General features: G+C 50.4%; 1 protein-coding gene across 1 annotated transcript; it reads right to left on the bottom strand.

The window, feature by feature from the left end:
- Positions 1 to 534: 534 nt before the first annotated feature.
- On the bottom strand, positions 535 to 23,253 carry LOC144134275 (uncharacterized). The gene is made up of 5 exons (XM_077667225.1): positions 23,172 to 23,253; positions 21,900 to 22,001; positions 20,750 to 20,874; positions 730 to 1,388; positions 535 to 640 (listed from the first exon to the last, which is right to left on the bottom strand). Exons 2-5 carry the CDS (start codon positions 21,964 to 21,966, stop codon positions 535 to 537), a joined length of 957 nt encoding a protein of 318 aa, XP_077523351.1. The 5' UTR covers positions 21,967 to 22,001; positions 23,172 to 23,253.
- Between the last annotated feature and the right edge of the window lie 1,824 nt (positions 23,254 to 25,077).

Genomic DNA, 25,077 nt, shown 5'->3' with positions numbered 1-25,077 from the left:
AAAAAGGTCTCAAAACCGAGTTTTTTTTTTCAACCCGTATAGAGTAAAAAAGTAAATACAGCTATCGCCGCCACCGGCCGCTTTGACAGCCTATGTCCGATGACGTCAAGTGTATTTACATGCGGTGCAGCTCACTAAGGTCCTGCTCATCGCTAACGAGATGTCTTCCTGCCAGAAATAAGTGCACCAGTGCTACAAGAGTTCCTAACGCACGCGCAGCCTGAATATTTTGCGCGCGGCGACTCACATTGAGTCTTGAGTGACTTGCAGACTATCTTGAGCATGGCCGCAGCGCTGACCGACTTGCGCCTGCCGCCGAAAGCAAGGCGACGCTGCTTGAGGACCTTGGGCGGCTGCATACTCTCTTCATTCTGACCGCCTTTGGCTTCGTCGCCCGCAGCAACCGATGACTTGGATAGAGACTCGATTGTCAAGTGATCGATGCCCTTCTCGGACTTGGAAAAGTCTGCGCCCGTGGTTGTAGTCTTGGTGGGGTTCGCAGCACCGAGGTCAACGCTCTTCGTACTCGCTGCGTCAGATCTGGGACTCCTGATGCCAGCCTTTGGACTCAAGGCTCCAGACCTGGAGCAGGTGACGCCGGTTTTTGGGCTCGTGGCATCGGCGCCTGGACCAGTAACCCCTGCGCGCAGACTTGCGGCACCATGTCTCGGACTCAAGGCGCCGGTCCTTGGACTTGCGACTCCGCTCTTTGGACTCGTGATTCCGAACTCAGCACTGGAGTCGTCAGGTTTTGGATTCATCGCACCGAATGTCGTCTTCGGCAGGTTTGTTTTAGATCTTGCGGCGCCGGCTCTCCCGATATCGGTCCCTGGGCTCACGATTACGGCCTCATGACTCGAGTCATTAGGTTTCGGACTAAGGACGCCGGATTTCGTTTTTGGTTGGTTTGATGTAGACCTCACAATGCCGGCTCTGGGACTCGCGATTCCTGCCCCATGACTCGAGTCTTCAGGTTTCGGACTCAGGACACCGGATTTCGTTTTTGGTTGGTTTGATGTAGACCTCACAATGCCGGCTCCGGGACTCGCGATTCCTGCCCCATGACTCGAGTCTTCAGGTTTCGGACTCAGGACGCCGGATTTCGTTTTTGGATGGTTTGCTGTAGACCCCGCAATGCCGGCTCTGGGACTCGCGATTACGGCATCAGGACTATGGATGGGGCCTTCCGGTTTTGAGGCGCGTGCCTTTGACTTAGCCGCACCGCTCTCTGGACTCGCGGCTGCAGACAATGGACTAACGATGCCTGACATCGGGCTCCGAATTTCACCAGTTGGACCCTTGGCGCCAGCCTTTGAACTCGGACGCCGCGCCTTTGGTCCTCTGGGGCTAGTGCTGCTACCACCACCCGCAGCGTAGCCTTGTTGATCCTGCGTTGCAATGCGTCGGAAGTTTGTAAAGATCGTTTACGCGAGATGTTCGCATATTTAAAAACGTGAATTAGCACGAAGGTAACTTTTGCAATGAATAAGTTTTGTTGCACAGAGAGTCTCTGCAAACTTAGAGCTTGGTTCGGACCTTCAGGTGGTATAGACACGGCGGTCTATTTTGCCGCAGATCTCAGCGGTGATACACCATGCTTAAGTAACGACACTGTGGCACCAAAATGAAATTTGTCGAAAAGCACGTATGGTTCCGGCACAGCCCGGAGAGAAACATCTTTTTCGTCAGCCTTCGCGCATGCCTAATGGCACTAGGTCTTGGAGTGCGCTGACTAAAGTGTGACTGCCAAAAAAGAAAAGCCACAAGAAGAAAAGTGGCTGACCTGTTTCAGCCGTCAACTTTATGACGCTTCCGTCAAAACGAAACTAGGCACCTGCCTTGATTTGACACCTTCGTATATTTGACGCCTAATATTGACGCAAAGGTTTGTAATGGCTGTTTGTTTATTCTTCAAAGCTGCCGTCACGCGGCTTTACCGATTTATTTGTGACGCAAGACGCGACCAGATTTTTGTCGATTGATCGCACCCAGGCGGGGGCGATTCTACGCTGGTCCAGACTGCTGTCTTTACATTGCTTACCGTATCTCGACAGTTCGTTGCCAGCTTTAAATTGAGCAGGCCGAGAGCGGTGGGAATTCTGCTCGACGACCGCCGTCCACGCTTCTTGCTACGCCGTGCACGCTTCTTGATACGCCGCCACTGAGTCATTCAGCTATTTATGGGCACGAGTCAGCCCCAACAACACTTTTATTTCGAAGTACCTTTAGCTGTCTTCCTGATCGCCGAACTGCCTCACCACTGCGTGACATCTGGTGACGTCAATATTTGTCGTGCTTCGCGAGCCTCTTGAGCCAATGACACTCCATGAACAACCACACGAATATGCCGAAGATTGGCTGGGCGCGTCCGACCGTGTAACAGCACTGAATGCCTGGGACGACAACGTCAAGCATTTAATGCCCCTGCCAGACCATGATTTCAAAACCACGAGCTTTACATCACCACTTGGGAGACCTAGAAGAAATTGTTTGAGGACGCATTCAGTGTCGGTTTGGTTTGGTTTATGGGGGTTTAACGTCCCAAAGCGACATGAGGGACGCCGTAGTGAAGGGCTCCGGAAATTTCGACCACCTGGGGTTCTTTTACGCGCACTGACATCGCACGGCCCACGGGTCTCTAGAATTTCGCCTCCATCGAAATTCGACCGCCGCGGCCGGGATCGAACCCGCGTCTTTCGGGCCGGCAGCCAGCACCATAACCACTCAGCCACCGCAGCGGCTAACATTCAGTATCGTACGTCGTCCGGAAAGAGCGGAGGTTTTACTGCAGTCAAGATTTCAACATCTAAATGGGACCGTGACTGCATATGTTGAAAAAACGACGTCTTTTTTGACGCGCCGGTCACACCATGAGCGAAGAGAAGAAAGTGTACTTTTTAATGAGAGGTATCAAGGAACCTCTATTCGCCGGTCTGGTCCACAGTCCACCGAACACCGTCGCTGGATTCACCACGGAAGCAGCCACCAAACAGAGGACCCTAGATGCCAAAGCTCGCCAGTACGACAGTCAGCTACACTTCTCCAACAGCCACCCGGACAAGACGACCACCAGCAGCGAGAATTTGCGGGAACTCATCCGCGAAATCATCCCCGAGGAACTGCGACGACAGCTGCCATCTTCCCCGCAGCCTCAAGCATCGACTCTCATGGATTTAGTACGGGAATAAATGCAGCAGGCACTTAATTGGCACCCCGAGCCCGACGGCCACGGAACGCCAGGCCATGACTTTCGCCACCGCGGTACGCCACCTTATATGAGTCGCCCCAGAGGTCCCAGTCGCCCGGCCGCCCACGTGTGTTGCAACATGAGCCAAAAAAAGCTGATCTCTGGAGTGCGTGGCGTCTCAATTGATGCCCTACGACAATCACGGGAGATCGACGAGTGCACGCCGAGAGGAGTACGTGTTGTCGAGCCATCTGTCCCGCTCACCATCACCATCCACACCACGTTTTGCGTGGCCGGGCCGCAGCTACACAGCAGCTCTTCGCGAAAGGTATCCCGGGCCCACAGGGCAAATTGAAAAAAGCAACCTCTGGAGGTCAGGCTGCTCACCAGAGAAACTAAGAAGATCCTCAACCGACGACGCCGCGTGAAGACGTCGTACCCGCTACGCCGATGCCACGCACAAACACGCGTTCGACCGCGATGCGATCGGACTTCAGAATGATGCCGCCACCCAGAAAAACCACGACAACACGCCTTACCCATAATTCACCTACTCGATTCACCCACACACCCACAGAAGTGGATTATTCAGTGTTGAATGGAATATTCATCGCGCAGCGGAGTAGAATCACGATCGCTTGCGACAGCCCACAAAGCCGCACCGCAGGAGGTCACCTTATTACGCCATCGGGACGATGCGCTGCGTGAGTGACCGTCAACGGACATACCTAATCTGCGACCTCCGTAGTGCTGCAGCAATGTTCCCGCGAAGTGATCTTGGGCATGGATTTCTTCTTTAATGAGCAGCAGTAGATATCAACCTGCGATCCAAGCTGATCGTGCTCTAGACGAACAAGGCCGTCCCTTCTATGACAGCCCTGAAGCATCACGTTGGCCTGAGTGTCCTGGCTGAACAAGTGGGCTTCCCACCACGCTCAAGTATCATCATCAGCGTAGGTGCCACGGAAGCCGAGAACATCGAGGGGAACACGGCGTTGCTTCTATAACGAGGAATCGGCATCGCAAGAGGCATCGCCCTTTCCACAATGGCCAAGCTGAAGTGCCGCTGACGAATTTGAGCGAATACCGGCAAATCAACAAAGGAACGACGATTGCTTTCTGAAACAAACTATCCTACGTTCGCGACGCCTTCGCCCTCTCCGATCAAATCCCAGAACATTTACATAAGGAAGACCACAAACCCGTCTTACACTTAAACCCACCCCTGACCCGGAACAGACAAGACCAGATCCGCAGTCTGCTTCGAGGCTACAGCGAGTGCTTCTCGTCATCGCCGAAGGTCCGACAAATTCCGATTGCCGAACATAGCCTTATAACCAACCAGCCCCTCCGACCTCTCCGTGAAAGCCCCTACCGTATGTCGCCCCAAGAACGGCAAGCCATACGGAACTAAGTGGAATAAATGCTTCGCGACGACGTCATCCAGCCATTGAAGAGCCCCTGAGAAGCCCCAGTCGTGCTCGTGACGAAAAAGGGCGGACATTTTCTGTTCTGCGTCCACTACTGGCGACTGAACAACGGAACGAAAAAAGATGTCTACCCGCTACCCCGCATCTACGATACCTTAGGCCGTCTCTGCGGCACCAAATACTTCTCGTTCATTGACTTAAAGAGCAGGTATTGCTAAATCGAGGTCAATGAAAGGGACCATCATAAGACTGCCCTCATCACGCCCGATGGACTTTAGGAGTTCAGAGCAATGTCATTTGGACTTGGTTCTGCGCCAGCAATGTTCCAGCATGTAATGGACACAGTACTGGCGGGCCTCAAGTGGCAACTCTTGTCTCGTATACTTAGATGACGTGATAGTCTTTTTATCAAGCTTTGACGATCATCTAAAGAGTCCCCGGGCCGTGCTAGAAACAGTGAAGTAATCAGGACTCACACTGAAACCAGAGAAGCGCCATTTTGCCTATGACAACCTGCTGTTTCTGAGCCGCATAGTAACTAACGACGGAGTACACCCGGATCCACGCAAGACCGCTGCTGTCGCACAGTTTCCACAGCCGACTGAAAAGAAAGCTGTCCGCAGATTCCGGGGCCTGTGTGCATTTTTCCGAAGATTCCTAAAGAACTTCTCGCGTATCGCCGGACCTTGACGCTGCTGACGGAGTCGGATGTGCCATTCAAGAGGGGAGCTCCGCAACGTGAAGTATTCCAGGAACTTGAGCGTTGCTTACAGTCGCCACCCGTGCTTGAACACTTCGACGAAAACGCCGAAACAGAAATTCATACGGACGCAAGCAGCGTGGGGCAAGGCGCTGTAATAATCCACAAGCAGCAAAGCCGCGAGAGAGTAATGGCGTACGCAAGACGCTCTTTGTGAAAGACTGCCGCCAACTAATCATTAACGGAGGAGTGCCTTGCGATAGTGCGGGCCCCGTCAATATTCCACCCGCACTTGAGCGGCAGGCCTTTCATAGTTATGGCTGACCATCTCATGCTATGCTGGTTAGCCAGCTTGAAGGACGCGTCTGGCCGCCTGGCTCGATAGAGCTTGCGACTCCAAGAGTTTGACCTCACCGTCGTTTACAAGTCTAGACGCAAGCACTCTGATGCCGATTGTCTGTCACGAGCCCCTGTAGAGGAACCGCCGCAGGACGACGATGACGACGCCTTTCTTGGACCTATCAGCTCCAGCTCTTTTGCACAGCAGCAACATTCGGATTCCGACCTCTAACACATCAAAGAGTAATTAGAAGGCAGCGCTTCATCACCCCCAGCCTCGCCAAAGCGGGCACTGTCCTCGTTCTGCTTACAGGATGATGTCCTCGTGAAGAAAACGTCCCCACCGAACAAAACCTCTTCCCTTGTTGTCGTACCTTTTAAGTACCTGTAAGCTTGGTATCTCGTGTTTTTTTGCACCCTCCGCCGCATTCAAGACAAGTTTTACAGGCCACCACTATCTGCTGATGTCAAACGTTATCTGAAAAAATGCCGAGATTATCAGCGCTCTCCACCCGACCAGCAGTATTCCTGATCCCCATTGAATCCCCGCCAGGGCCCTTCCAGCAGGTCGGCATAGATCTGCCTGGTCCTTTCTCGAAGTCGACATCTGGAAACAAGTGGATCATCGTAGTCACCGACTACCTTACCTGCTACGCAGAGTCAAAAGCCCTGGCCGGAAACAGCAGCAGAAGTCGCCAAATTTTTCGTGGAATGCATCTTTATGCACACATCGCCCCCGATGCGCTCATCACGTACAGATGAACAGTGTTCACGGCGGAATTGACGCAAGCCATTCTGCGCTATAGTCGAACAAGCCAACGGAGGACAAATGCGTACTAACCCCAGACCAACGTCCTTACTGAGCGCCTGAAAAAGACCATAGCAGACACGATTACCATGTATGTCGATGCCGCACACGAGACTTGGGACGTCATCCTGATTTACGTCGTCTTCGCCTACAATGGCGCAGTGCAAGAGACCACCCAGATGACGCCTTTTAGGCTCGTACATTGCAGGGAGACCACGACCACGCTAGACGCCATGCTGCCCAACATTACGAAAGAAAACTTTGACGTCGCCGCCTACGTATACGGCCTCCGAAAGCAGCAGAGCCCATGGTCTGCCTGCGAATTAGACCGACAGAGCACCGGCGCCGACGCTACAACCTGCGCCGAAGACATGCGCCGACGCCATGTCCTCCGGAATGTGGATGTATCCGAAAGCCTGAAGAGTTAACTCTCATCTCTGATTACTTTGCTTCCCTTGGCTAGCACTGCGAGAGTTTGCTTCCACAAAAATTGTGGAGACTGGGTGAGTGAAGAGAGTGTGCCGGAATCTGAGGTCAGCACTTTGGAGACAGGTTCGTTTGTTCAAGGATTGGCTCCGCCTGCTGTGCTTTTCCCGGCACACTGAGCACATCGCAGTCATGAAGCTTCAATTTCTGATGAAGCTAGCCGCCCAGTCTACACAATTTTCTGGAAGGAAACTCTTGCAGTGGTAGCCAAGGGAAAAAAAGAAATCAGAGATCACAGTTCAGCTCTTCAGGTTCTCGGCGACATCCACATTCCGGGGGACATTGCAAGCGTGCTCAGGAAAAGACCAAAATGCAGCGTTGAGCCCGAAGTTAAAGGACGTGAGCTCCTGTCGTTGGTTAGGAGAATTTCCAACAAGGCCGACCAGGAGGATAAGGAAACGTGTCTTCTGGAGAGATTCGACTGTCTCATCAAGACTGTGCCTTCCAGAGGGTCATCAGGACGCCAACAAGAAAAATCGTGCACTTCTTTAAGGACAGCAACCTGCGACTTGTACAGGCGGAAAAGGAATGGGGCTTTGTGGCCATGCTGTCGGGGAACGTTCAGCAAGAAATCTTCGGATGCCATCCGCAAGAATTTTGAGAAGACAGAATTAAAACCGGCAAAAGTAAAAAGCCGTTCGCCATTGCGTTATGAAAAAACCTCGGTTAGACGAAGTTAGCCAGTAGTATTCGGAATAGCAAATGTAGTAGCTTGCAGGGTTTTTTTTCATAGCCAAAACCCACAAAGAAAGTGTTCCATTTAAGTACATAGAGATCGGGGTGCCTTGCAGAACCTACCCAGCCGGTTCCTGCTTAAAGAACTTCGCAGACTAGTTGTAGACGATCCGTTTGCAGTCGAGAATAATCTTGAAATTATTGAATGTTTGCATGAAAAAACTCAGCAGGACATGTTTTCTGCAGATATTATTGACACATTTTATTCTATTCCACAGAAATAGATTTGGCAGCTGTTATACTGTGAATAGAAATGAGCGGACCGGTAGTCGAATTTCGATGGAGGCGAAATTCTAGAGGCCCGTGCACTGTTCGATGTCAGTGCGCGTTAAAGAACCCCAGGTGGTCGAAATTTTCGTAGTACTTCACTATGGCGTCCCTCATAGCCTGAATCGCTTTGGGACGTTAAACACCCATAAAATCATAACCTTTCCAAAACAGTGCCGGCATATCTGATGATTCTTACCACTCCTAGAGCTTTATCTGTGTTCCACCACTGTTTCTTTTAAGGGTCGTGAATATGTACAGAATAATGGGATCTGTTTAGGGTCATGCATGGCCCCTGTGCTTGCAACCTACCGCAGGTAGCCATTTTCCTGACCACCGAAGGGTAGAGGTCGTGGAGTTCTGCTAAGACATATCACGCGCTAGGCCGACAGCCAAGGCAACGTAGCGTAGCCCACAGAACGTTCCTCCTAAAGATTTCGCTGCGAAACGTCTGGATTGATTTCTGTTTTGAGACGATGCCGCATACGAGTGGTCAGAGTAAGGTCTGAACAAGATAACGCATTCTCTACATTCTGTATAGATTTCAGAACTGTTTTTCAGACACAGCGTTAGCGGGAGTTTCTGCACACTAAAAGGCCTAGGCATTTTAGTAAGTCATTACTGCCCCCGCGGTGGTTCAGTGGTTATGGCGCTCAGCTGCTGACCCGAAAGACGCGGGTTCGATCCCGGCCGCTGGATCGATTTTCGATGGAGGCGAAATTCTAGAGGCCGATGTACTGTACGATGTCAGTGCACGTTAAAGAACCCCAGGTGCTCGAAACTTCCGGAGCCCTTCACTACGGCGTCCCATATAGCCTGAGTCGCTTTGGGACGTTATATTTCCATAAACCATAGTAAGTCATAATTGAAAACATCTACCATCTGGCCGCTGAGGAAGTTATCAATAAGGAGGGTCAGAAAATTACGCTATCGATCAGGTGATAGAGAAATGTGCGGAATAGAACCAACCCCTATATGTGGTTTTCACAGATTGCGAGAAAGCATCTGATTCAGACGAAACTTCAGCAGTCATGCAGGCATTGCGGAATCAGGGTGTAGAAGTACCTTATGCAAAAACACTAGAAGACATGTATAGTGCCTGCACAGCCACCATCGTCCTCCATAAAGCAATACAATCTCAGTAAAGAAGAATGCTAGGCAGGGAGACACTCTCGAGCACTATTCGTCGTTCTTTAGAAGCTACTCAAAGACTTGCTTTGGGAACAAATGGGGATAAAAGTTTATGGTAATTACCACAGTAATCTGCGATTCGCCGATGACATTGCTTTGCTACATAACTCAGGCGACTAATTGCAAAGCATGATCAATGGCCTAGACAGGCAAAGGAGAACGGTAAGTGTAGAAATTAATACGAAAAAACCCGAAGTAATGTTCAAGAGACTCGGGAGGGATTAGAAATTTACGATAGGCAGCGAGGCGCTGGAAGTAGTAAAAGAATTTGTAATTAGTACATGTAGTGACCGCTGATCCGGGCCACGAGAGTGAGAAACCTAGAGAATAAGATTGGGCTGGAGCGCATTTGGCTGGTTCTCTCAGATCATGAATGGCAGTTTACCCATATCCCTCAAGAAAAAACGCGTACAACAGCTGTATCTTAACGGTACTCACCTATAAGGGGCATAAATGTGGAGGCTAACGAAAAGGGTTCCGCTTAAGTTAAGGGCAGCACAGCGAGCCATGGAAATAGGTGCAACGTTAAGAAACTGGAAGCGGGCAGAGTGGGTGAGGTAAAAAACGCGGGTTATTCCCACCCTCCTACATCCTAGACATCCTAGTCGAAATTGAAAGGATGAAATGGACTGGGCAGGGTATGCAATGCGAAGGCAAGATAACCGCTGGTCTTTGAGGGTAATGGAGTGGATTCCGAGAGAAAGCAAGCGTAGCAGGGCGTGGAAGAACTTTGTGTGGGCGAATGAGGTTAAGAAGTCTGCAGGCATAGGGTGGCCGCAGCTAGCATAGGACAGGTTTCATTGGAGAGATATGAGAGAATCATTTGCCCTGCAGTGGACGTAGTAAGGATGATGATGGTAAATAGCAGTAATGGTACTTATCGACATCTTTTGGCGGTCACCTGCAGCTCATAGCAGCGTAGCTACATTGTGAGCCATGTTGCAGTGACCTAGTAAGAGAAGCAAATGCTAAGCTGGCCATGTGTGGCTTCGCTTTTTAAGGCAAAACTTCCTTTAAGCTCTCACCGATACTTTTTCAACCGTATGAGCCGAATAAGCAGCAAATGACACGTTCTTTTCACCCATCAACCGTAGTTGGTTAAGCCAAGCCCAAGCACTGTTCTCTACGACGGTCGCACGCGGCAGAGCAGTGAAAACTCCCACGGCTGTGCACTTATCCTTCGTGTTTATGCTCGACGTGAGCAAAACCCGTACCAGCCTTAGTTAGGAACCCCCTAGTACCCTTTTAATTTGTTAGGTCATAACGGACACTACGGTGTAGTGGGTGTGGTCTACACGTCCCCAAACGCTGACACCGCATATCTAGATGCTTTTTATGATTACGTGCATAGACACATGTACGGTTCCAAGATCATATTAGCGGGTGACCTAAACTGGCCAACTATCAACTGGAATTCCATGCATGCAGTCGATGCAACATGTAGCGCTATTATTAATATTTTGCTCACGCTTGATCTTGTACGAATGGTGGAGGAGCCTACACGTGTGCAGGGAGCATCTAATTCCACGTTAGACCTTGTCTTCGTTAGCCACCATGTAGCAAAAGACAGTTGCACTCTGGAAGCATCAGAGGGAATTTCTGATCATCAGATGGCAGTATGCACGCTATGTCTGCCAGGCGTAGTCCGTTTGCGTGTGCCAACAAAATATGTGCGGGCATTCAACAGAGCAAATGACGCAGCTGTGATGACCTGCCTTGTGCATGAACTCAACGATTTTTATGAGTTATACGGAACACGCAAAACAACTGTTGATGATTTATGGCTACTGTTTAAAGTTCATGTCATGTATTGGATCACAACCTATGTTCATACGATAAGAAAACACAATCCGTGGATCACCCCAGTAATAATTCAAATGAAACGCAAGACAAAATGATTTTAAAAAAAACAGGTACCATGAAAATGCAGAATTACGTGCTAATATATGTGCTCTAACCAAAGTAGTTAAAAAGAAAGTGTAAGAGGCTATAAAACTTTTCCTGCACTACACTCAGTAACTTTATTAATGAATCACCTCATAAATTCTGGAACTATATTAGCAACAAATCGAGCACTTCTATAAGTTCGGACGTAGAAGGAAAAAAACATGCTGACTCCTTTAACAACTGTTTCCAGTCCGTTTTCTTTGCAGAAAATGGTGTTCTCGGGACCCTTAAACGCCGCAGCGGTGGGTCGGTGCACTTGTCAGGTGTCCCGACTATAACCGTGCCTGGCATCCTTTGCCTGTTTTTGAACTTAAATGTAAAAATGAGCTGCGGTCCTGGCGGCATACCAAGCTGCTTTTTGAGGCGCTATGCGGAACCAGACCGTGAACACCGTTTCCTTATATTTCCTAAATCAATTCATGATAGTTGTCTCCCTGCTGAATGAAAAATAGCTAACGTTCTTCCTATATATAAGTCAGGAGACGCATCACTACTGTGACATTCCTTGTGTGTGCTACGAGGTTCCGCGTTCGACGGCGCGGCGTAGACGGAGACCCAGATGACAGCAGCATCATCAATTACCCAGCCATGCTCTTTGAGTGACGACCAGAACGAAGGGGTTTAAGCCCAACCGGACCCAACCGGACCCGCCGCCGCCGCCGCAGGGAAACAGGCTTTATCCTCCCCAATTGGCGTGGCGGTTCCAGGGGCGGCCCTCCCGAGCACATTCCAGGACAAGGGAACTGTCAGCGATCCAGAGCGCGCCTTACCTTGAGGAGCGAGTGTCAGTTGATGGATGAAGAATGGAGGCCGGTGACCCGCGGGAACTGTCAGCGGGCCAGAGCGCGCCGTACCACAGCCGACGCTATGCGCTACCGCGAAGACAACCTTCTTTCCCTCGGACTCAACACGTGAGGGGAGCGAGACGATAAGTGCGGTGGTATGTGTGTGCGCCCAAGTGAAAGCCCTAGCCCCCCCTCTTTCCCCTCCGGCGTGGGCGTCCTCACCCTAGGGAGTGTGGAGAAGAGGATATAAAAATGGACAAGCAGTACGGAAGAAAAACGCTCAGGACGACATCGTTCGCCAAGAGGGCCTTCAGCGCCGAAGCCCGACGGCGTGCAGCTTCTGCCAGCAACCGCTCGAGCCCAACTCCGGAGCCACTCCATCGCCCCCATGAAGTCGTCGGCACGTAAGCTCGGACGCCCCAGCCTCTGAATCTTAATCATGTATAATTATTGAATATATCTGTTTGTTTAAACTGAGCCATACGGTGTCTCTTTGCCTCTCCGTCCCGTGTGGACCTGCGCATTATGGGGGTCATCACACTGGTGTCAGAAGTGGGGTCTCAAAGCAAATGTCCTCTGAATGCTGCGACATTCATGACTTCAAAATTGTAATCAAAAGGGAATCACGGGACTGATTGTGGGACTCTTACCCCCATTTGAGAGGCTTGAGGCACCGGAGGGCTTGAGAAAAAAAAAATGTCTGTATCTGAGGGAGCTCCCACTCCACAGCCGTCGCTCGGAGCAAGCATGCTGGCATTAGGAAGCGTCATTCCGACGTTTACGGGAGATAAGACAGGGGTTCCAATCTGCGATTTCTTTTCCATGCTAGAAGAGATTGGGAAAATGGGGGGATGGTCTGATGCTCAAATGCTGGGAATGGCGAGGTGTAAGATGGCAGGAGCTGCTCATGATTTTGCATGGCGAGACGAAAAAGTAAAATCCACAAAATCATTTGCGGAATTTAAGAAGCTCGCGTTTGAGCATTTCGACACTGAACCACGTCACGTGCGGGTACAGAGGTTCCGTGACGCCGGACAGATGGTAGGGGAGGACGTGCGAACGTTTGCGTCGCGGCTTCAGCGCTTAGCGCGCGATACGTTAAGCAGGGAGGAGGAAGGAGACCAGCTAAAGAAGAAATACGCGGAGGATATACTTAAAGAGGAAATGACCGCTTTGTTCGTGGCTGGTCTGCAAGACCCCGTGCGCCGGTTCGTGCTCTCGCGCAAGCCGAGCAATTTCGACCAAGCCGTGGAGGCCGCATTGGATGAGGAACGAAATGAGGCGTTAACGACAGCCGCAGCGAGAGTACGCGTCATAGAGAGAGCGGTGCTCAACCCTTAGGTTGCTCTCTTGACAGAGCGGTTAGATCGCTTAGAACAGCTGCTATCTCAGCAGGTAGAATGCCAGGTTGAAGCGCGCGCTCAACAGCGCCCATTCGCTGGAAACCGGAGACCGCCACAAAGCTACAGGCGCGGTATGCGAGATTTTGAAGAAATCGTATGCTTCGCTTGCCAGGGTCGCGGACACATCGCCAGGTTCTGCCAAAACGTGCGCCGTGGGGAGCCACAAAGAGAAGCAGGCGAGACACGCCCTAAGCAAGCCTACAGCGGGGCTCCAGATACCGAGACAAAAAACTAGATAGTCCTCCCCAGCCTGAGGAGCGTGGGGAGGGAGCAGTGGATGATGAGGTGGTGGTAATTTGTGTGGCCGACGAGGCATGCCCTGTTGTGCGTTGCAAGTTAAATGGTTGTCGCATGGAATTGTTGATAGATACGGGGTCAAAGGTGACATTGCTTAAGGAGAGCAGTTTTAACACGCTTCGAAGGAAGGGGGACCGCGAGGTGTTGGAAGCGTCTGGTGGTATGGCAACCAAATTTGTAGGCATAACGGGGGATCCTCTTGGCATAAGTGGACTCTACCGGTTACACTTCTCTCTCGGCGGAATTGCATTGGAGCACCCCTGCTACGTATGCCCGGACACGGTGTCTCTGCCAAACGGAGTGTCAGGTATATTAGGGCAGGATTTTTTGAGAAAAGGGAAGGTAGTAGTCTCATTCTCTGAGGAAGAGGTGAATGCGGGCGGCTCAAAAGTTCCGTTTTTGAACAGGAGAGGGGCTGAGATTCGCATTACTGATATTGACACCCGTCAAACAGTGGGATCATTGGAGAAGGTATATTCGCGGGTTGCCGTCAGGCTGGTCGAGGAGGCGGTCGTCCTTCCTTGGTCGGAGCACATTTTGTACGCGTTTGTGCCTTCAGATGTAGAGAGCGGCGCCGTGGGAGTGCTTGAGCCGGTCGACTCTCTCAGCAATGGCCTGAAGGCAGCCGCGTGCCTCGTGACAGTTAATGATGCCCACAGAGTGCCCCTACGGGTGGTTAACTGTAGCCAGCAGCCACTGAGCCTTCCCAAGAACAAAACATTGGCTTTCTTCACCTCTGCGATAGAGAAACGTGAGCCCACCGATACGGTACTCGCAACTGTAGAGCATGCTAGTCCTTCGGCTGCTCCAAAGGTGTCGTTCGATCTTTCTCACGTAAAATCCAGGGAGAGGGAGGCTCTGGCTGGTTTGCTGAACGACTACTCGGAGGTATTCGCCGCGTCCAACCTGGATTTGGGCTGCTGTGGCGTTATAAAGCACAGGATAGAAACCGGCACATCATGGCCCGTTTACCAGCGTGCGTACAGGATTCCTTACTCCCAACGTGAGGAGATGGAGCGGCAGGTGCAGGACCTGATTGATCGCGGCATTGTCGAACACCCAAAGTCACCCTGGGGAGCACCAGCACTATTGGTGGAAAAGCCAGATGGCTCGTATCGATTGGTAGTGGACTACCGCAAACTAAATGCCGTAACTCGCATCGATCCATACCCCATCCCCAATATACAGAAGACGCTTTCTCAGCTGGGCTCTGCCAGGTACTTCACGGTAGTGGACATGGCGGCGGGATTCTGGCAGATAGCAATGGATCCGGCAGATGCCGAGAAAACGGCATTCAACACGCCCTCAGGGCACTATGAATGGAAAAGAATGCCGATGGGTCTGGCCAACAGCCCTGCTGTCTGGCAGAGAACCGCTGATGTTATCCTGGCAGGTCTTCTGGGGAGGCTGTGCTTCGTGTATATGGATGACATTATCATATAGAGTGACAGTTTTAAGAACCATTTGCGCGATATTGAGCAGGTTTTGGTGCGACTAAGAGGAGCGGGTCTCAAGCTGAAGCCCTCTAAGTGCCAATTCCTCAAACACGAGGTGAAATACCTCGGGCACGTTGTTTCAGCTGACGGCGTGCGACCGGACCCTGAGAAACTAAGGTGTGTCTCAGATTTTCCATCCCCGACTAGCGTCCGCCAGGTCCGGCAGTTTCTCGGCCTGATCGGTTACTACCGAAGGCACATAGAGGAGTTCTCCAGGCTCGCTAAGCCGCTCACCGCCTTAACAGCCAAAAATGTCGCCTTTCGCTGGGACGAAAACGCGGAGAATGCTTTTGGGGCCCTGAAAAGGAAGCTAATGAGTGCACCGCTGTTGCGCCACCCGGATTTTAATTTGCCCTTCGTTATGGCCACAGATGCGTCAAAGTTCGCAGTTGGTGCCGTGCTATCTCAGGTTATCGAGGGCAAAGAACATCCCGTTGCTTTTGCTAGCCGACAGCTGAGCCCCACAGAGCAAAAGTACGGAGCTACTGAAAGGGAGTGCCTCGCCGTTGTCTGGGCAGTAAAGCACTTCAGATGCTACCTTTACGGCCGCAAATTCAAGCTAGTCACAGACTGCCATCCTCTGAAATGGGTGATGAGTGTCAGGGACCCTAGCTCGCGACTCGCTAGATGGAATCTACACCTGCAGGAATACTGCTTTGAAGTTGAGCACAAGTCAGGAAAGACGCATCTGAATGCTGATGCACTCAGCCACACAGCTGCCGTGGCAGCTATAGATGAGTTTGTCCCCGTAGTCGACCCCGCCGAATTACGCACAGAGCAGTGCAAAGATCCTGACCTGAAGCGAATAATCGAAAGCTTAGAGGGCGCACCGTCTCACCCCGAACAGCTAGGTTATTTCATTGGCAAAGACGGCACCCTGTGTCGGCGCACGAGGCCAACCAGGAAAGGGAGACCAGAGAAAACCGCTTGGGAGAGAGTCGTCATACCTCGGTCGTGGACAGAAAGGGTTCTTCGCGCGTTTCACGATGCGCCATGCGCCGGTCATTTTGGCGTAGCGAAGACACGCAGGCGTGTGGAGCGTTTGTACTTTTGGAGTGGCATGCGACAGGATGTTAGAGACTACTGTGCGAAGTGTCATTCCTGTCTCGAAAGAAAAACACCCAAGGGACGAAGACCAGCTCCAATTCAGCCGTTCCCTGAGGTTTCGGCTCCCTTCGAGCGGACAGGTATGGACATAATGGGCCCATTGCCCACGACCACTTCCGGAAACAAGTACATTTTAGTATTTGTCGATCACCTTTCAAAATACGCGGAAGCGGTAGCACTCCCAGATCAGAAGGCAGACACGGTTGCAAGAGCATTTGTCGAACAGATCGTGCTCCGACATGGACCCCCGAGGCAACTCTTGACAGATCGGGGAACGAACTTCGTGTCGCAGCTAATGAGGAGAGTTTGCGAGCTGCTTAAGATCGCTAAGAAGCAGACAAAACCGTACCATCCGGCTTGCAACGGCGCGGTGGAGCGACTGAACCAAACCGTGGCCGGGTTCCTGTCGCATTTTGTTTCGCGCGACCAGCGGGACTGGGACTTGTGGCTCCCGTATGCAATGTTTGCCTACAATTCCGCAGCACACGAGAGCACGGGCGAATCGCCATTCTTTCTTCTCTACGGCCGAGACCCGGACCAGCCTAGTGAAGTGCCAGAGGGCCCCCGTCGTGTCCCATACGCTTCACTGGACGACTATAAGGTGGAGCTAGAATCGCGCTTGCAAGTGGCCAGGGACATCGCAAAGGAGGCCTTAAAGAAAGCGGCGAAGCGCAGGAAGGAGGTGCACGATCGCAGTGCTAGAGACGCGCCGTTTAATGTGGGGGACAGCGTGTGCATTGAAAACTGCCAAAGGCAGATTGGGCTAGCTCGTAAGTTCCAGACGAAGTGGAGAGGACCGTGCGAGGTTGTCGAGAAGCTTTCTCCGGTAAACTTCAGAGTCCGAGACGTGAACCGGCGCTTGATAAGGATACACGCAAATCGCCTCAAGTCGGCACCGGTTCAGTATTCACGAAATGAGGAAAGGGAAAGCGCGGATTTTGATGGGGACAGAAGTGAAGCGGAGCGCGCAGATAGTTCGCAAGAAACGCCCTCTCCTGCATTTGTTCGGCAGGCGCCAGAGGTGACGGCCGGAATGCCACCGGATTTACTTCATGCATTGCTAGAAGAAGAAGCGCGCGAGGTTGCCGCGCAGATAACGCCAGGAGAGGCTCCTGCCACGAGCCCTCGCGAGTCCCAAAGCAGACAAAGGGTCACAGACTTACTTAGTATGACTCATGAAGGCCGATATCCGCTGCGAAATCGGAAAGCTAAGTCGGACTAATGGTGTAAACAGAGCGGAGTTGTGAACTGGTCAGAATTGTGTAATGCCGCAGCTCATAACATTGCTATATGCGCATGTGTTAAGTTATCGGAGTTAGTAGTTAAACCTTTCTGTCATTAAGTAACACCTTCACAGGAGAGCATGCGGAGCGCATGCAGAACCTGCCCTACTTCCTTTCGTTATCTATATTTTTGTCTGTGCCGTGATCGTGCTAGAAGTGGGAGCTCCTTTGTAACTGTGGTAAATTTATTTCGTCCAGTTTGGACTAGAAAGGAGAGGCTTGGGTGCTGAGTTTTATGTTTATCTGTAAAAGAAGATCAGTGCTGCCCCTGGAGACGCCAGTTATGACAGCGGAGGCATATGGTGTTGTGCAGTGGTGTTGAGTGCAGCGAAAAGTGTTTTGTCGGACGCACTGTGCGAGGCGATTCAGAAAGACAAGGGGAGCTGCAGGGACTCAAATGTTCGGAGAACATTCTTCTGGAGGGTGAGCGAGTGTGACATTCCTTGTGTGTGCTACGAGGTTCCGCGTTCGACGGCGCGGCGTAGACAGAGACCCAGATGACAGCAGCATCATCAATTACCCAGCCATGCTCTTTGAGTGACGACCAGAACGAAGGGGTTTAAGCCCAACCGGACCCAACCGGACCCGCCGCCGCCGCCGCGGGGAAACAGGCTTTATCCTCCCCAATTGGCGTGGCGGTTCCAGGGGCGGCCCTCCCGAGCACATTCCAGGACAAGGGAACTGTCAGCGATCCAGAGCGCGCCTTACCTTGAGGAGCGAGTGTCAGTTGATGGATGAAGAATGGAGGCCGGTGACCCGCGGGAACTGTCAGCGGGCCAGAGCGCGCCGTACCACAGCCGACGCTATGCGCTACCGCGAAGACAACCTTCTTTCCCTCGGACTCAACACGTGAGGGGAGCGAGACGATAAGTGCGGTGGTATGTGTGTGCGCCCAAGTGAAAGCCCTAGCCCCCCCTCTTTCCCCTCCGGCGTGGGCGTCCTCACCCTAGGGAGTGTGGAGAAGAGGATATAAAAATGGACAAGCAGTACGGAAGAAAAACGCTCAGGACGACATCGTTCGCCAAGAGGGCCTTCAGCGCCGAAGCCCGACGGCGTGCAGCTTCTGCCAGCAACCGCTCGAGCCCAACTCCGGAGCCACTCCATCGCCCCCATGAAGTCGTCGGCACGTAAGCTCGGACGCCCCAGCCTCTGAATCTTAATCATGTATAATTATTGAATATATCTGTTTGTTTAAACTGAGCCATACGGTGTCTCTTTGCCTCTCCGTCCCGTGTGGACCTGCGCATTATGGGGGTCATCACACTACCATCTAATTATAGACCAATCTCTTTGACACGTACTTGTTCTAAAATTCTAAAACACATAATATTAAAATATCTCCAAGAGCATGCTGGTGCCAAAGAGATTATACATCCCAATCAGCACGGCTTTAGAGCAGGTTCGCCTAATGTCACCCAACTGGTAGAACTCTTGCACGACTTAGCTCAGGCAACTAATGACCAAAATCAAACAGACATAATTTTCCTCGACTATTCTAAGGCCTTCCACCGTGTGTCACTCGTCAAATTGCTTTTTAGGCTTATCCATAATCTCGGTGACAGCCGCCGCGGTGGTGGAGTGGTTACGGCGCTCGGCTACTGGCCCGAAAGACGCGGGTTCGATCCCGGCCACGGCGATCGAATTTCTATGGAGGCGAAATTCTAGAGGCCCGTCTACTGTTCGATGTCAGTGCACGTTAAAAGAACTCCAGGTGGTCGATATTTCATGTGTCCTTCACTATGGCGTCTCTCATAGCCTGAGTCGCTTCGGGACGTTTAACCCCCATAAACCATATTCTCGGTGAGGGACCCGTTCTCAAATGGATAGCCAACCTCCTGTCGGAACGCCGACAATTCGTGCAATGTGATGATTACGGAAAGCGTGCCGAAAAAGAAATACCTAGGCGTTGTTGTGTCTAACGGTTGTCTCCGGAGTACCGCAGGGAACAGTACTAGCTTCTTTTCTATTTCTTTTGTTCAGTAACGACTTAGCAAGCCACGTGGATGTAAACATATCTATGTAAGCAGATTATTGCGTGCTCTACCAGCAAATAAACAAACTAGAAGATCAAGCAATGTTTAACGCGGCCCTTAACAACGTCGCGCCGCTGGCCATTGACCTAGAAAAAATGGTCGCGATGTCAGTGACAAAAAAGAAATCAAAGCTTAACTTCCCTTATTACATTGGTAATGTCATTCTGGGAAGCGTACCGGAAAAGAAATACCTAGGCGTTGTTATATCTCAAGACCTTGGACCAAAGGCACACGTGCATAATATAACAAAAAAAGCAATGACCAGACTTCTCTTTCTTAAACGGGTCCTACGTTTTTCTACTTCCGAAGCTAAGCTCGTACAAAACTCTTATCCGACCAAACTTGGAATACGCGAACATCGTTTGGTTTCCTTACGCACAAAATGACACAGTTATGCTCGAGTCAGCGCAACGAAAAGCGGTCCGTTTTATCTATAATAAATACCAGCGCACTGATTCCCCCACAGATCTGCTTATCCGCGCAGGCCTAGCTACGGCAGAAAGCCGCGCAACATTGCACAGGCTGAAGTTTTTGTACTTGGTAATTCATAGAGCATTTAACACTAACACTACTACGTACGCCAATTTCAAACATTCCAGTGGAACACGCCATAAGCACGAATATGCACTTGAAGAGCACACTTATGCCAACAATGTACGCTACTTCTTTTTTCCCGCGACCTATACGCGAACGGAACTGTCTAGGTGAGCTGGTCACTTCACAGCCTTCTCTGGAAAAGTTCGTGCAGATTCCCGCGATAGCTTCGCCATCTACTAGCCAAAATTTACTCTCTTCTTCGTTATTGTGCCTTTGATTTTGTATAGGAGCCTTTTCTTATTTTGTGTTCTGATTGTCTACCTGGTGTATTCAACTTGTACATCAACCCACACCTCTGACAGTTCCATTTAGGCACTGACAGTATCTTCCAAAAAAATAAATGTTATGGCTTGGCTACGGCTATGGCCGTAATAATTTAGCACTAATATCCAATGTAAACTTGCCGCAGCGGTTGACCGTTTTCAGGCGTCAACTTCAGTCCCAATTTTAACGTAAGGTTTAAGTACTTTCGGGCTAGCCGTTGTGGCAACAATTTTTTCAGGTTAACTAACTGCACAATGTACTGAGGCATAGAGATCCTATTTCGGCAACACGCATTCGGTACCGTCGGTGCGAAAAAAAAATCGGTGCTTACAGATGACGTTAGCTGAAAAATAAAAGCGAATTACGCTGGCGAACGCTAGCTCCGCAAGCGTACTTGAGCATGGGGCTTGTCAGCTGTTAGTGGCGGAGTGTAGAAAGCACCGACGCTCTTGCTGTGGGCTTCGCTGAGGCTGGGCTTCGCGCTCTTCTGGCTGCCTGGTTCAGCCTTCTTCGCAGTACCTGTGAAATTTGAGCAAGCGACATTGTCAGCGGCTATGTAGCAGTGTAGTTACAAATCCTACGCGCGCCTGATCTCTAAGGCCACGTAACCTAACCGCTCTTAATTTATAACCGAAGGCTGCACATAACCGATTGGCTCCAGTAGAGCCCGTTGCTGGTTATCAAACTGCTTGGTAGTAGTGTAGAAGCTCCATCATTCTGCCTTTACTGAAACAGCTACAAGAATAACTGCGTGAAGTGACGAAGGGGGGAAAGCAGAGATTACTCACAATAGAGCCTAATAAGAACCAATGGATTCCTAAATAATTATTTGTGCTGAACTTACATACCAAACTGTCAACGACGCTTCAATTTAAATTCAATTGACCCAGCTCAATAATCTGCGTAAGAAAACATTACTAAAAAGTTATAAAATTATTTATTGTGGTAAAATGTAGTAAGACAACGTGTATGCCGCATATTCTAAGTTCAACGGTTATGAGCTTGAACGGTTGCAGTCTCTACAAGAAATCAATACGCTGTTAATTGAAATTAAATGTGCATTTCCGTAAAAAGGTAGCGGTGAGCTGCAAGCCCTGAATTTCTATTCCTTATAAATGTGCCACGTACGTTGAAGCTATGAACATCGCAATGTTCATTCGTCGTAGCCTTCCTTAGCAGTCTGTAGACCGCACAGCGTGGCATAGCGTTAAAACGACGAGACTTGTTTCTGCGAAGTAAATCGGTGAAGGCGCGTTGAGAGCAAGAAAGGAGCAAGAACTGCGACACAAGTAGCCACCAGACGACAGTATCAGTGCAAAATGAGAGTCCGTTGCGAAGGATGGGGATGTTGCGTGACAGATCCGAAAGAAGTGAAATCCCTTCCTGTACACCGGCTTCAAACCGAAGGTGTTTTCCTTGCATAGTGTGATGAAACCGCTCAGAGAAAACCTTTACTTCCAATCAATGGGGCTCGTCCCGCAAAGATACAATACCACGATGGTTATAGCGTGCAAAATTGATTGACAGCGCGAGACTCTCCTCACCTTTGTGCGGCGACGGCTTGTCTTTGTGTGGATGTTTGGCCCCGGCTGGCTTATCTGGGCTCGCCATGCCGTTCCTGGGGACTTGCTAGCAGGCGTTGAGCTCTGTGAGGTGAGAGCAGCAATCATAGATTACCAAATACATCATTTTTCTTTCATAAGGTTCCGGCCAGTGACTGCGGTTATTTACATTTCAAAGAACCATTTTTACATCGGATTCTCTCCAGTACCAACGGAGTCGTCGTTGTAGGATATCTCAACCAGAATATTTGCACTCTACCTTCTGGCCAGTAAATACGATGATGATGATGATTTGAGATCAATGGCACAAAGGCTGCTTGGCCACAGAACACCATAGCTAAATTGTATTTACATGCACGAGGTAAAGCCAAACACTAATTTTCCAAAGCATTTCACACAATTAAAGCCCAGCACTAGGCCAGTGAAAACATTACTACCGCTCGGCCACAGCTTGAGTATGGGCTGCGGTGGCAATCTATAGTGTCAGCTATTAGTGGAAATGGAAAATTTGCTGCGGAAAGGAAATGGCACAGTATCTGTCTCACATATCGGCGGACACCTGAACCGCGCCATAAGGGAAGGGACGAATGAGGGAGTGAAAGAAGAAAGGAAGAAAGAGGTGCCGCAGGAATAATTTCAACTACCTGGGGTCTTTAACGTGCACTCACATCGCATAGCACACGGGCGCCTTTTAGAGTTTCGCCTACATCCAAACGCAGCCGCCGCGGTCGGGTTGGTACGCTCATTGGGCGATTTATACCAACCGCGCATCGGGATTCTGCGCACGGCGCGTCCACAATCGTGTAACCGCCATCGACAGGCGCAAACATTCATATGTCTAAGCGCACGAACTGCATACTGGGCAGCACGCTGTCGGCATTTGCGATTGGCCTTAGGCTCAAAACACCTTATCGTGCACGGTCATTCGCCATGGATCAACATTTTCCTCACGTCTCAAAAGCTGTATCAAGCCTGGCAGACAGCGACTAATGTCAGAAACGTACATCAGACCGCGCCGTGAAGTCCCTTCTTTATACAGAGCATGGCGGCACTCACTATCCCCCGTTTCAAAGAGGACACTCCTGACGCCTATTCCTTCTTGCCTGCGCCCTCCTCATTCATCCCACATTTGTGAACACTTAATCAAATAGGCGCATATCTCTGAGAAGGAAATGGACCCCAGAACTGTCTACAGGAGCAAACTAGGTGCGCGAATGCAAAGGTTGACTGACTATGTAGAATCGACATGCTCACGTCAATGCCGCTTCTAGGAGGGAATGGCTGAACGTTCCTCCCGAGGGCGATTGCGGCCAGGAGACTGTCTTGACCAGATGTGAGTCAATTCTTCTCTGGGAAGCAGGACGCGAGAATCGCGGCGTACCAGCTCGCTGGATTCCTCTTCTTCTGATTTCGTTCATGCTCTCGCGCCCTCGCGAGCGGCCACGTTCCTGTTTCGGAGCTGTGGACCATTCACATGTCCAACATTCTCCAACAAAAACTTTGAATATCGAAAAATTGTAAGATACCGTTATCGAAATACTAAAGGTAATGGTCCCTTCTTCTGATGTGTAACAAAATCTTTCTTTTAACTTGTTTCCATAGATCGCCTCGAGCAGTTAAGACTACCATGCAGAACCAAAGGGGAACGCTTCTAACGATAGCAAAAACGCTGTCAGCAAAAAAAAAAGTAATCAAGGCTGCCATCGGGTGGTAGGCGGACATATTGATTGTTATAGTTAAATCTTCCATTACATAAAAAACTCGCGTTCATAAATTGCTTCCCCCGCAGAAATTCTGTTGCCCAGAATTGTTGGGTATGAAAATTTTAGGGAACTGCATTGATTCGGAAGAAATGCGTTAGAACATTTTTTTCCCGGCAATCTATTCCAGTTTTGTTCGGTTCCAAACCCGATTTTATTGTCTTCACTCACCAACCTATTCTAATTAAGATTGTATTTATTCCGATTCTATTCCAATTCTGTTTCTATTCCCCTTATGCATTTCAATTCGCAATCGCTGCTTTCATTAATTTCTGTTGAGTTATTCACAGTCATTTTCATTGTTGCTGAGTCATTGCTAGTCCTGCCTCTTCCTTTTCTCCCCTTGATGTGGAGAGGAGAATTTCCCTCTGTCCATCTGCCATGGTCGGAAGGTTCAAGCAGGCGCAGACGCAGGACAGTTTCCGCCCTAATGGCCCTCCTAATGCCACTGTATCACAAATTCATCAGGTAATAAAACGTGCAGAAAACCAGTGTAGAAAGATCTTTTCCTCTCACGTTATGTCGTTCACAGTGGCACTGAGCACTAGCTGTGCGCCCTACTCTCAGCTACCTTAATTTCGCACATGGTCCTCTAAGTTAAGCGACCAAAGAATAATGAGCGAATCATGTTTATTGCAGGCCAGTTGTAGGACGTTATGAAAAATAGCACATATTCCGCAATGAAGGCCCATTGCTGACCCCATCAATTCAATGCAAAGGTGGAAGGCATGGGTAATCATCATTATCATCAGCAGCGGCAGTACACCTACGTTCACTCCAGAACAGCAGCCTCTCTAACTTAATGCTGTCACCTTAGCCCCGCAAACTTCCTGATCTCAAGAGCCCGCCTCACTTTTTACCGCCCACCGTTACTTCCTACAGAAATCCACTCCGTTACCCTAGTAAGGGACGATCATCGGTTATCTGTTCTCAAGATTACGTGACAGAGCGCTGCATGCGCATCTCCGGAGAGCCGCTATCTCGGGCGACTTCTTGGCTTTGTGGGTCGCCGAGGCGCTCGAACGATAAACTGCATGGCACCATGAATCGTCGGGTGTCGGGGGCCAAGGCTCATTATTAGTCTGAATGATAACAGCATGGCCGCTATCTTTATTCCTACGCCAATAGGCATTTAACTGGTCAAGCACACACCGCAAGACTGACAGCGGCGCCAGCCGGAGGAGAAAAGACTCAAGGAGGACACTGGTTATGGCTAGTCGGTTCACGATTCGCAAAGAAAATGGCGCGAAATACGGGGCCAAAAGAGAAACAAAGCGCTGGTCCTGTCGTGTTCGTTTCCCTCGTGTCCCCGTATTTCGCGCCGTTTTCATTGTGGAAAGACCCAAGCCGTTAGGAAAATGCGAGGGAAGACGGGGAATGCCGCAGGCGCCGGTGCTGAG

Source organism: Amblyomma americanum, chromosome 5, assembly GCF_052857255.1.
Source record: "Amblyomma americanum isolate KBUSLIRL-KWMA chromosome 5, ASM5285725v1, whole genome shotgun sequence".
In the NCBI taxonomy this organism is placed as follows: Eukaryota; Metazoa; Arthropoda; class Arachnida; order Ixodida; family Ixodidae; genus Amblyomma; species Amblyomma americanum.
The sequence above is the reverse complement of the archived record's forward strand: the minus strand, read 5'-3'. Positions and strand labels throughout refer to the sequence as shown.